The 13,090-nt window shown below is 38.2% G+C and overlaps 1 protein-coding gene across 1 annotated transcript in view; it reads right to left on the bottom strand.

Moving 5' to 3' along the window:
• KANSL1L (KAT8 regulatory NSL complex subunit 1 like) overlaps nt 1-13,090 on the bottom strand; it is a 46,678-nt gene that overhangs the window by 21,518 nt on the left and 12,070 nt on the right. Inside the window, exons 3-5 of the mRNA XM_087704649.1 lie at nt 6,421-6,562; nt 3,798-3,992; nt 1,052-1,173 (exon numbers count right to left, since the gene is read on the bottom strand). Coding sequence (XP_087560775.1) covers nt 1,052-1,173; nt 3,798-3,992; nt 6,421-6,562 — 459 coding nt within the window. The remainder of the gene's footprint in view (nt 1-1,051; nt 1,174-3,797; nt 3,993-6,420; nt 6,563-13,090) is intronic.

Raw genomic sequence — 13,090 nt, 5'->3', positions numbered from 1 at the left:
TCTTAAGTTGTAAAAAAGCCACCAGAGTAAAGAAGCAGCTGACTCAAAAAAGGGATCAAGTAGTCAAATGATCAGAAAGAAAATCAAAGAGTAAGAGGATTTGGATCCCCCCCCCCCTCTGTATAGGGATCATTCTTGAAACTAGCCACTGAGATTCTTTGGTATCTAATTGACTTCAGTAAATATTATTTATTTGAAGTTTTGGGATTTCTTCTAAGTTTTCCTGAAGTTTCCTAAACCTCTGCTTAGGGAATAAAGCCTGACATGTATAAAGTAATGACAAACAAGACTCTAACCACAGATTGCTTAAAAATATTGAGGCCTGTTCTCTAATTATCAATCACAGGACCACATATAATGAGGGCCACCTGTAATCTATACTAAGTGTAGGCAATGCAGTGCTTGTGGGCACCAATATGCCCAGACAAGTCTTTTGCAGGTGATAAGATTCCTGTACCACATGCCTCTTTTATTTATTAAAAATAAACGTACAAGTTGTCATTGTGTAAATTTAAAGTGCCAGATTCTAGCATCATCATTATTTACAGTAATCCCGACACTTTGGTTTGTTATACTGCTCATTTTTGAAATGTGCCCATTACACAGAGGACTATGCTACTCAAAAATTATTCAATGACTGCATATCTCCGTGCCCTGAATTATTGGATAACTAACTGAAATATTTTAAAAAAATATTTCCCACCTTTATTATTTTTATAAATAACTCATGTCAACAAGCACACTAATACTCCTTCCACTCCTACTGTTTCCCCCATAACAAAACTCCTGTGAAGTGGCTTGGGCGGAGATAGAATAAGTGGCCTATAATCTCCCATTTGGCTTTCATTTATTAACATTTTTCTATTATTTGAGTTCCTTGGACACAGCAAATTGTGAGAGTTAAAAGTGAATCTTTCAGTATCTTTTTTGGGAGGAGGGGAGTTCTCTGATGATGTTTAGTCAAGGTAACACTGTCATTTTATATACTGTATATGCCCATATGCTAACCTTACCCTGACGTTATCCTGTTAGTTTTCGAAATGCTACCTACCTTAAAGAGATGCCATTAACCAATTCATTCTGTTTACAGGTTTTTGAAGAAAGTGACGATGACGTTGGAGACAGATTAAGGGGAGCAATCAGACTGCTTATTATTTCACTCAGCTGAGCACTCTGAATGATACCAGGAGAAAAAATATGTTCAATTTAATATATTATAAGTACTTAAATAAAAAAAATCAGTTGTGTCCATATTATACCTAAACTCCATGCTTCAGAACTGAACCTTACCAATATCAAGTGAAGAGTTAATTTGAATTTTTGAAATGCCTTGCAAAATAATAAAGACGATAAGAAATTCATATCCTAAAGACATTTATGAAAATTTAGAAGAAAAACCAAAACAAATGACAACTGTGGTGTCCATGTTCCTTACTGAGAAATAATCCCTAAAATCTTGAGGTACTTCCATTATGGCTGCTAACATATCACTTATTAAGGTTATTTTCTGATACAAACATATTTGAACAGTTGCTAATCTTAAATTGAATACTACCTATAAAGCATAAGGAAAAACTAAGAATTGTAATTCTCTTTGTCCATAAATGTGAAATATTTCTGCTGATAAGTATTTTACCAATAAAAGACCTTCAACATGGTATAAGCAGAAATTATATTTCATTCTTACAGAAAATTAATCGAGAGATAAAGAGACATATACAATTCAAATCTAGAATCTTCCTTAAACTCCCCTCCTACTGAGTAAACCTAATGCATTGCCTGCTATACAGGTAGTCCTCAACTTATGACATTAATGGAGTCTGCCCATTCATGCTGGAAGTCGAGGACTGTTAAATGAGGCGAAGGACCTCCCTGTCCCTTTGTTAATTTGTTAAAGGAATGCACGGGCTGTTAGGTACAGCATGGAGTGACTCAGAGATGGGGGAAACTGAGGAAGGCCTAGTGCAGGCACAGGCACTCCCAGGAGGCCTTCCCCTCCCTGAGATATCCCATGCTCTGCCCCCTGGGTTTTCCAAAGCCCTATGGGCCTCCTCCATACCCCACCCTATCACCATTCACTGACTTACGTTTTTTTTTTAATTTTTTTTTATTTACAAACACACAAAACACACATACACAAAACTTAGACGTATACTACATTTACACAATCAGTACAAACAGGAACTTCCTGTTCTTTCTAATAACAATTTCAAATTGATACAATTCTCCTTATGTTATTTCCCCTTCTAATATATTTCATTTGCATTTCATCATTTTTAACCCTCTTATTTTACTCTTCTATCTGCTATACTGAGTGATTACCTCTAATAAATTTAAACTCTCTTGAGTGCATATATATACGTTAATTCTCCTTAACTTCTATTTTTGAGTTTTAGTGACTTCTTTCATTGATCCCTGTTTCTTTCCTCCATCTACCTACTTCGCTTGGTATTAATTTATTTTTCAATTTCTGAGCGAAGGCAATCCTTGCCGCCATAATTATGTGTAAAATTAAATACTGGATTTCTTTTTTATATTTCGCAGTCATTATTCCTAGTAGAAAAACTTCTGGTTTCCAATCTAGTTTGACTGCTGTTATTGACTCTAGCCAATCTTTAATCCTTTTCCAATATTTTTTAGCCTCCTCACATAATATAATATGTTCCGTGTGTTGATTCACATTTCCAACATTTTGGGGAAATATTTGCTGAGACTTTTGCTAACCTTACTGGTGGCCAGGTGCCATCTGTAAAACATTTTGTACTGGTTTTCCTTGTATGCAACCAATAGTGTCATTTTTAAATTTGTCCCCCCCCCCAATTTTTCCCATTTATCTAATTCAATATTGTAGCCAAAGTTCTGTGCCCATTTTACCATTTGTTCTTTCACAATTTCTTCTTCCATTTTATACTTCAGAAGAAATTTATATATTCTCCCTATCATCTTTCTTTCTGAGCTTTGGATTATTTTATCTAATTTGTATTGTTCCATTTGGATGCCGTATAATTTAGTATCATTATTGTGTTTAGCTTTGATTTGCAAGTAGGTTAGCCAGTCAACTTTCATGTTTTGTTCTGACTTATGTTTTGACGAGCTCAGGAAGTTGGGATAGAGAAGGCTGTTCCCTCGCTGGACCATGTGACATAATCAAGAAGAAATCCAATCTCTTTTGCTTCTGTTGCAACCTTTCCTCTCCAGCCAGCATAAACTACTATGATTTCTTCTTAGTTCTACCGGCCCTAGTTTTACACTAAATTTTAGTGGTTTACTCTGGCTGGGGAGGAAAGGATTACCATGGAAACAAAAGAGATCAGATTTTTTTTTTGTTCTACCAGTGCAAGACTAGCGTAAAGCTAGTGCTGTTAGAAAAAAGAAGAAATCTGATCTCTTTTGTTTCCATGGAAATCCGTTCCTCCCCAGCCAAGTTAAACCATGATTTCTTCTCTAGCTAGTAAAACTAGCTCCAGCAGAGCTAAGAAGAAATTGTAATAGTTTATGTTGGCTTAGAGAGGAAAGGATTGCACCACGGGAAGACAGGGGGGAGGTGCGGGGGGGACACTGCAAAAGTTGAAACTTTGAAACGGATTTGTATTTAGCATTTGAGGTGTGCTTTGTAACTTCAAATGTTCATTGAATGGACTGTCATATCTCAAGGATAACCTGTATTGTCACCACTTTTTCATCTGGGAGAAATACTTACAAAAGTAGAAGTGTTTTTTTATAAATTATGAGTTAAAACATAGATGAATTTTAAAGTATATTAACTAATGTACATTGTGTTAGCTTCATTTGAATACCTGTTTTTCAATATTACGAAGAAGCAAAGTTGGACTGCTGGGTGACATTTCAAAATCATGTTCTGGCCAAACATCCTGCCTCTGTAGAAAAGTTTGTGAGTTCCCTATAGAATTCAATGCCTCTTGATCTGGTAACTGTGTACGTTTCTTCAAGATGTCTTTTGGGACTGAACATTCTTCTAATATCACCATTCCCTAGACAATAGTAAATGAGCACAATCAGACTGACAAGCAGAGTCACCTTGTAGGGTAGATAGGTGGCATAAAATTGGATTAAAATAAATAAAAATTATTAAAAAACTGAAACGTAACACTTAAATATTAATTGAAAGCGCCACACAAGAACTGGGACGTTGCTGGGGAAGAAGAGAGATATCAAATAATTGTATTAAATAAAATGGCACGAAATAATTATAATGTATTCCATATAATCAGTTGCATTAAATGTTTTTGTTCAAACTTCAAAAACAATCCGTTTTCAATATGGACCTTAAGGGACTTAACCAAACAACCTGTTCCTTACACAGAAGTCTTATTATATTCTAAATTATTTTGCATAGGATTGCCTATATTTAAACTACAAGAGAATTCTCCATTGCCTTTCTCACTCCTTTACATGCATATTTATACCTCCTTTTATTGCCGCTATACGTGAGTATACATGCATTCAAGGTAAGTCTTAGTTACTACACCTTTTTCCTGGGATAATTTAAACTGGAAAAGTGATGCTTAAATAGCCCTGCACCAAGATTTTTTTAGTTGGACAATCCACACAATCCAAGTAAAAAGCAGATCCTTTCAGTTAAACTCATCTCCTAGTGACTTTATGGATATATCCATGCATTTTACTTGTCCACAGATATAGTTTGCCACTGCTTTCTTCTGATGTGTTTTTCAACTACTTAGTGTAGTACAGTGTTTCCAGGAAAATAAGACCCGGTCTTATATTTTTAGGGCCTTCAAAATAAGAAATAGAGTTTATTTTCAGGGAAACACAATATCAGGATGATTAGCCTGGCTGGGTGCCTCACTCCTCCAGTGTGCACACAAGAGGCGGTCAGCGCTAGGGGGAGGAGTGGTCCAGCACCTGCTGCAGCCTGCCAGCCCCTTGGTCAGTGCACTCGGGCTGTGCAGCTCGTGCAACGCAGGCAACTTGATCACCTGTCCAAGGAGCAGAGCTATTGGGGGGGGGGAATGCGACCTGGATGCACTGCGCATCATGGGGCAAACTGAGTTAGTGGGCTGGACCAGCCGGCCCGCCATGGGAGGCTCATCTTCATGTGAAGGCACCACCAGCAGATGCAGCCAGAGGTACGGGGGAAGGCAGGTGATCTCGACAGCACAGGCCGCAGACAAGCCGAGAGAGGTGAACATGAGCCTCCTGCATCTGCCTGCCCCCTCTGTCCTACTGTCTCTTGGCTTCCCTAGAGCCCATGCAGGGCATCTGGATCACCTGCCTTCCCCCTCTGTGCCTCTATCCCCACCTGCTCCTGGTGCCACCATGCAAAGACAAGCCTCCCGTGGCTGCCCACTTCAGCACACCAACTCTAGGCTTTCCCACAGCCCACGTCCAGATCACATTCCTCCCCCCGCTTCTGCCTCCTGCATGGACAGATAATCAACTCACCTATACTGCACAAGCTGTCGGATACCATCAGCCCCCATTCCCTCAGCAAGCTGCTGCCCATTTCCACTCACCCACCCCTGGATAATGAAGACCTTACCTGGGGCTTATTTTGGGGGCAGGGCTTATATTAGGAGCATACTAAAAATAATCAGGCTAAGACATTTTCTTGTTAGGTCTTTTTTCCGGGGAAATGCAGTATATAACAGTTGATATACACTTGAGTGTCTCACCAAAGAACTAATCAGGCCTTAACCTCCTTTGCTCCTGAGCCAGATAAAGTCAGCCAGTTTTAGCTGGAATTTATTTTATTTTTTGTTTGCTGATTTACAGTAATATTCACACTTCCTCTACCACTCTCAGGAAAAAGATGGAAATATTGGCAAGAAAACTTTCTTCTTAGTCCTCCTCTGGACATATTGATTATATATAAATATATAAATATTTATTATAAGTATCAGGAATTAAATGAATTGAGTTTTTTTTAAAAAAACCTTCCATATGTTAAGTTACAATAAATTAAAAAAATGAAAATCTAGATTTACTATAAGTAATAGTTAGGAACCAAAACATAATGGAATATTTTTTAAATCAAGCTGCTAAGTATATAAAACTATTTCTGTTCCTCCATGTTTATCCATTATCCATTATTTCTTATCAAGTACTCCAGAAAAAAATAATATAACCAGTGCAATTATAGCAACTAAACATAAAATTAAAAATGTATATCTTTTCAAGGATCGCATTACTATACAAGTTGATCCTTATTCAGGCTATAAGAATGTACCTAAGAACTTCCATTAAGCTTTGAATAGAAGGGGAGACTCTGAATAATGTTTACCACCGTCAAATCCAATATCTAGATTTCAGACAACTCTTTCATTTGTCAATTTAGATTTCTCAAAACATTTCTATTTGGAGTTCATGGATTGCATAGAAAATACTTACCAACACTGTAACTTTTTTTTTGAATAAATACTTTTGATTAATTAACAATACCTTGGTGGCACGAATCTGTCTGTGAAGGTCAGTAAGTTGTTGAATTTTGTATTCCAGTTCAGAAATCTGATCTTGAAGCCATGTCCACTGACAGCCAACTTTAGCTCTTTCAACCAACCATTTCCAGTCAGATCTACGGTTACTGAGAAGATAGAACTTTGATTAGTCAATGTAAAAATAACTTATGTATTTTTATTTAACAAACCACAAGTCTTTTAACAAATTAACTGTGTCAGATTATTATTTTAAAAATTCTCTAAGACGCATGGTTTTCACATTTAACAGGAACTCATCTATTTTTTAAATATAAACATAATAGCTCATTTATACAACTGTAGTCTAGACTTGAGACTACATACATATTATGCATTATTATTTGATGTATATCCCATTTTTCAAACACTAGTGCATTCATGGGGGCTTATTTCTGGGTTAAATTTTAGATGGTAGGCAGAAAATTAGTATGCAATGAACTAAGATGATAAGGGGTCTGGAGACTAAGCTGTACACTGAATAGTTGACAAAACTATGTATGTCTATTCTAACAAAGAGTACCGTGTGTGTGTGTGTGTGTGTGTGACATGATAGCAGTCGTCTAGTACTTAAGGGGCTCTCACAGAGAAGAGGGGTTGACCTATTTTCCAAAGCACCTAAAGGCAGGACAAGAAATAATGGATTGAAGATCGTTAAAGAGAAATCCACACCTAGAAATAAGGAGAAATTGTCTGACAATGAGCACAATTAATTAATGGAGAGGCTTGCCTCCAGAAATTGTGGGTGCTCCATCACTGGAGATTTTCAGAGATTGGACAACCACTTGTTCAGAATGGTGCAAAGTCTCCAGCTTATTATTCTATGTTCTATGTTGGTATTCTATGGTCTCATTAAAGGTAAATTAGCATTTGTGATATAATTCTAGATCAGTTAAATATGACCAGCTAATTCTGACTTCTATTACCCAATTCTTCAGGCTATTATTCATTGTATTTGATTTTCTGCATTAGATAATTTCTAACTTTAAGGTGCATGGATTTCAATTCCCAGAATTCCCAATACAGCATGAAGAAGTTCGCCCAACTTAAAGAGGGAGTGAGAGGGAATGTAAGGAGGGTGAAATGGAGGGAGGGGGAGATGTCTGAGGGGGTAGGGAAGTAGAAGAGGGGAATGCTGGAGGGGTGAAAGGAAAGTTGGAGGGGGAGAAGAGAGGGTGTATGGGGGAATGAAGTGTTATGTTGGGTTTTTTTTTTTTCCTTTTTTCTTTTTTTTTATGCACAGTATATAAGTGATTGTATAAAATGAAAATGAAATAAATAAAATGTATTTCAAAGAAGTTCGCCCAACTTAAACTTGCCAAGACTGAAAAATGCTGATGTACAGATAGGGAATTTTTCCATTCCTTTTACTGGTTCTTACTTACTTATGAGCAATCATAATGCAAAGTCCTCACTTCCCCCCCATCCCAGAGCCATCATAATGCAAAAGCCTCACTTCTACTCCATCCCTCAACTAACCTGCATTCCAGCTCCGTTCTCCTGCATGCAGGGAAACAAAAGGAAACCATGACTACCAGTTTAAAAAAAGTTCAGTCAGGCCTTCCAACTTCTTGAGGGAAAAAACATCTTGCAAATTTGGAAGATCTGACTAAACTTTTTTTAACCTGGTAGTCACATGGTCTTTTCTTTTCTTTTTTCTTTTTTTTGCCCTGCATGCCAGAGAACGGAGCTGGAAAGCAGGTTAGTGAGGGAATGGTGGATTTTGCAAGTCATCCAGGCCAAAAATGGGCTGCAAGGGGGCAGCCCTCCCAGCTGATTGGCGGGGCCAGTCCATTCGCCTCCTCCTCGCTGATCAGCGTGGCTCCCAGTCACGCCCCTGCAGCCTCCCCACAGTGAATGGTAACCCCAGTGGACAGGGCCAGCCAGTGGTGGGTTCAACCAGTTCGCCGAACGCAAAAAATTAACAACCTGTTCGTCCAAACCGGTCCAAACTGGCTGAATCCCACCACTACATCCTTTCCTGTAATCAACACCCAGATAAACAGGGATTACCGACAGAAAAGCAATCAAGCAGGAAACAATACTCTAATCAAAGAATTACCAAGCAGAAAATCCCCAACCCTACCAACAGACGGCAAAGCTATTGTATGTAAACAGGATTCCACAGTATAATCCTCAGACTGACTGACTATCTACTTACTGTTGGAATTACTGTTTAAAATAAATCTGTTTATTAATAGAAAAATATTCTACAATTAATGTAATAATTGCCATTTAAGAAGCATTTTGGAATTTATTGCAAACAGATGCCAAATATATCATTTGGAGAGAAAATTATATATTGGAGCTAAAATGATATAGGGGTAAATTCATCCATAAAAACCATCCAACTCTAAACCATCCTCACCTGTTAAAGCTCATGGAGTGGTATTGACTTTAGTGAAACCTGCCTCACAGAGTTGTTGTGCGAAGAATAGGACAGAATACTATATAGCCTGAGTTACTATATAAAAGGGGGATATAATTCTAACAAATAAATTTAAGAAACAAGCTTGTTACTTGGCTATCAATGAGCAATGTGTTAGACTTTAACAGGGTGGATAAAAATAGATTTTAAAAATATATATTAAAAATTGGATTTTTTTTGTTTTTTGTTTATCAAATTTGGAGTATTTGATAAAATACTCCAAATGCTTTTGGAGTAAAAATCTATCTAAAGATAGTTTTCTATTTAAGATGAATTAATAATTTAGTTTATTCAGCATGCAATGAAGCTTAGTTATGTAGCATGAGGCTGTATATTCTGCAATATTTACATTTTTGATAAACTCATTCAATGAATCCAAGCTCTGCAAGCTAAGATAACATGCACTGCATTGATGCATTCACACAATTACACAGTAACCATGAGATAAATCATACAATAAAGTTCAGGAATATTCCTTTATCCCATTGTTTTGTGAATCTATGTACACTACAAACTATGATTGTTTTAAGAGAATCACCAGGCTAAGTGTGAGGAGGAAGGGCAAGCAGTAAAAATGAAAGTGAAATCTTCTAAAGAGCACCTGCCATTTCAGATCCATCATGGCAGCACCTGTTAGCGGGCATCCACTCACCTGCTGCCTGCCACGTCCCTTACTTTATTGTGTCACTACCGCATCACCAGTTGCCCCATTAAAGTGAATGGGACGGTCAGTGAGTCAACAGCAGGTCAGAGGAGCCCCTGCAGGACAGAGATGACAGTTGCTCTTTAAAAATTATGATTTAAATTAAGTCAATTTAAATCAAGCCTTTTTACTAGTGATTTAAATCAAATCCACCCTCAAATTTAAATGTTAGAATTAAAATTTAACATGTTAAGGATGTCAGGCTATAATCCTTTTAGGATCTTTGGCCTGCCACACACACTCTCTCTCTCTTTTTACTATGCTGTTCAATAGTGGGGAATTGGGAGGGGGAGAATAGTAAGGAGTAGAATGTGGTTGTTTTCAAAATAAAAAAATTCCTTTCTAGAAATCAAGGTCATTCTTTTGTCTCTGCACCTCTGCATCTGACCAGAACTAGATGGGTGGAAATGCCAGTGTGGCAGAGGAAGATTGGACCATGTGATGAACTTGTGGGTGTGGGGACAAGATCATGAACTTTCAACTGGGTGGAAACCCAGGAAGCTTTCAGATTTGGGTTTCCCACAGGTGTGCCAACATGTCTGTCTTATTAAATTGGAACTTTAAGGATAGCTCTGCCTTGGAATCTGATTTAATTCTGCATATTTGGAATGTTGACATTAACCCAAATCTCCTTTAAAATAAATCACCGGCAACCCCAGCCGGGGGCTGGCAAGGGGATCCAGTCAGCATAAAATATCAGCAAACAATTAAGAGAAAGTCTTTTGAGATAAAAAGCTGAGATGAGATGTTTCTCTACATACCTCCTGAGCAGCAAAGGAATTTGCGTAGGAGGATTTTTTTCTGATTTATTGCGCCTGGGAAGATGCAACCAGAGGGGACTGGAAAGACTTATTCCAAGCATGACTGGAAGCGAAAAGATGTTTGGAATCCCAGACCAACTTCTACAACTAAATGTGAGTGGGTACGCCCCCTCCTTCCCCAACAAAAACACAGGAATAAACTGGAGTGGAACTTTAAGGATAGCTCTGCCTTGGACTCTGATTTAATTCTGCATGACACTTGGACAATGGAAAACTAAAACATTAAAATAAATAAACCTTGAAAACATGACTTTATCTTTGTTGGCTAAGATGACAAGTAGAAAACATACTGATAGCAGTAAAGAGAATGTGGAGTCAGAAACACAAATATATTCCAGGCTGTGAAATGTAGTTCCTCTTATACAATTCTAAATTCTACTGTGTGTAGTGGTAGCTCAAACCTTAAAATGCAGTATAAGATGCACTCTTTTCCCTCAAAAAAGAGGGTGAAAATCTGGGTGCATCTTAGAGACTGAATACAGCATTTATGGCCTCCCGAAATCCTGGCCCCTTTGCAAAAATGGCCGTGCATAGCCTTTAGGAGGCTTCCAGAGTGCTCCTGGTGGCTGAGAAGGGCAAAAATGAGCTAAAATGGGGCGCTTTTTGTGTCCCCCCCCCCAGCCCCCAGGAGCACTCTATAAAAATGGACCACTTTGGGGAGGTATGCAGACTGCAAAACATTTTTTTTAAATTTGCCTCTTCAAAATCTTGGTGCATTTTATACTCCGGTGTGTCTTATAATCTGAAAAATATGGTAGTTCTAGCCTAAGACAATAAAAATTAAACAAAGCAAAACAGCATATTCAGAAAAAAAAACTGTAGAATATCTGATTTAGCCCATATGCAAACATTTAAAGCCCAAACATCTGGCTTTAAAAAGAAATTACCAAATTGTAATTTTTTTGGCACTATTGTTAAATATATGGCTAGGAGAATATTAACTGCATTTAATTTCAACTAATGTGATTATTCTCCCACTCAAATTAATTCTGAAATCAATGTTTTATTTCTATTGAGAATAAAACTTACTGTATATACTCAAGTATAAGCCTAGTTTTTCAGCCCACTTTTTGGGCTGAAAAAAGCCGACTCGGCTTATACTCGAGTCAGTGAAAAATTTGCCCGAAATGGAGGAGAAAAAGGGGCGGGGCCATGCCGCTGGGTGAGGCTCGTGAATGGCCCGGCGCCCCTGTGAGTTTCCCCTCCCTCTGTGTCAGTTTGCCGCGCAGCGCGCACCGCACCATCCCCCCTCCTCACGTTCTAATGTAATGCAGGGCTGTCTTACGATTCCCCTTCCTCCCCCTCCTGCCGCTCTGCAACGATGTCCCACCTCCTCCTTGTTATGGCAAGCAGCCACATAGCGATGTCCCACCTCCTCTGGTACAGTGATCCAATGATAGGAATCACTGTGCCGTGTGTCATAGGAGGCGGGACATCGCTCCCGCGGCTGCACGGGACATCATCATCACAGCGGGACATCAGCATCATGAGGTGAGTGAAGTATTTCATTGAATACACCGCTAGTTTACTGTTTTTCTTTGAAATAAATATTCAAAAACATTATTGGTATCTATTTTTATTTTTGAAATTTACCGGTAGCTGCTGCATTTCCCACCCTAGGCTTATACTCGAGTCAATAACTTTTCCAGTTTTTTGTGGTAAAATTAGGTGCCTCGGCTTATATTCGGGTCGGCCTATACTCGAGTATATACGGTAGCTTGCAGTACACTATTAAAGGAAGTCTAAAGCAGTGGATTATTCATAGTATAGGCCATATTTAAGAGCTGAAGAATGTACTAACTCGCAGAACAGAATGTGAGGACTTAACATAGCCTTCAAACCATTAAGTTAATGATTTTCATGCAGTTCTTTGGCTTATGGTATGCATGGCAAGGTGCCTAATCTGGCAGCTGTAGGAAAATCATTTTTCTGTGCACTAATGGAAAAAGTATTGCTCTGGCAGGGCATGTGATACAGACCCTAAGCCCCCGTAGTTATTGGTGGTAATAAACACAAGAGTGTTGAATTTATATCTAAAAATGACTGAAATCTTCACATGATAAAGCAAACAAGAGTGGCTTCTGCTGTTTATTTTAGTTCCTCTATTTTAAGATCCGGAGACAGGATCATTCTTGACTCAGTGGACTTTCAAATTGTATATTAATGAGGCTTTCTACAAGAGAGGTTTTAGGGTGATATTATTCTAGGAAGTTTAGGCAAAATAATAAAACTCCTATATTTTCTTGAGAGTAGACCTTGATAATTACGATGTGTCCTAACTGGATTGAAGTCTCATAAAGAGATACAGAATAGCAATGTCTAATTTATAGTCTAGAAGCATGTTGGCACTGGGCATATGCCACCAATGTAAAAGAAAAGGAATCCGTAGTTGAAGGGTCACAAATTCTGCATCCTACACTTCAGTCTTTCTGATACTCATTAGCATTAAAAATGGCTAACAAAATTAGTCCCTGCATTCTTCTTGACAAGGTATGTAATTTGCCATTGTCTTCTTCTTCCTAGAGCTGAGACAGAATGACTGGTTCAAACTCATCCAGCTGGTTTCATGTCTAAAGCAGGACTAGAACCCATAATCTCCTGGTCTTTCACTTGGTGCCTTAACCACTACACCAAACTGTCTCTCAAAAGAATAAAATGCCTTTTGGGGGTCAAGTACTTACTAATT

The sequence above is a fragment of the Thamnophis sirtalis genome, unplaced genomic scaffold (genome assembly GCF_051295495.1).
Source record: "Thamnophis sirtalis isolate CommonGarterSnake01/CBP01778 unplaced genomic scaffold, rThaSir2_p1.2 scaffold_1, whole genome shotgun sequence".
In the NCBI taxonomy this organism is placed as follows: Eukaryota; Metazoa; Chordata; class Lepidosauria; order Squamata; family Natricidae; genus Thamnophis; species Thamnophis sirtalis.
This window is presented reverse-complemented; position numbering and strand designations above follow the sequence as displayed.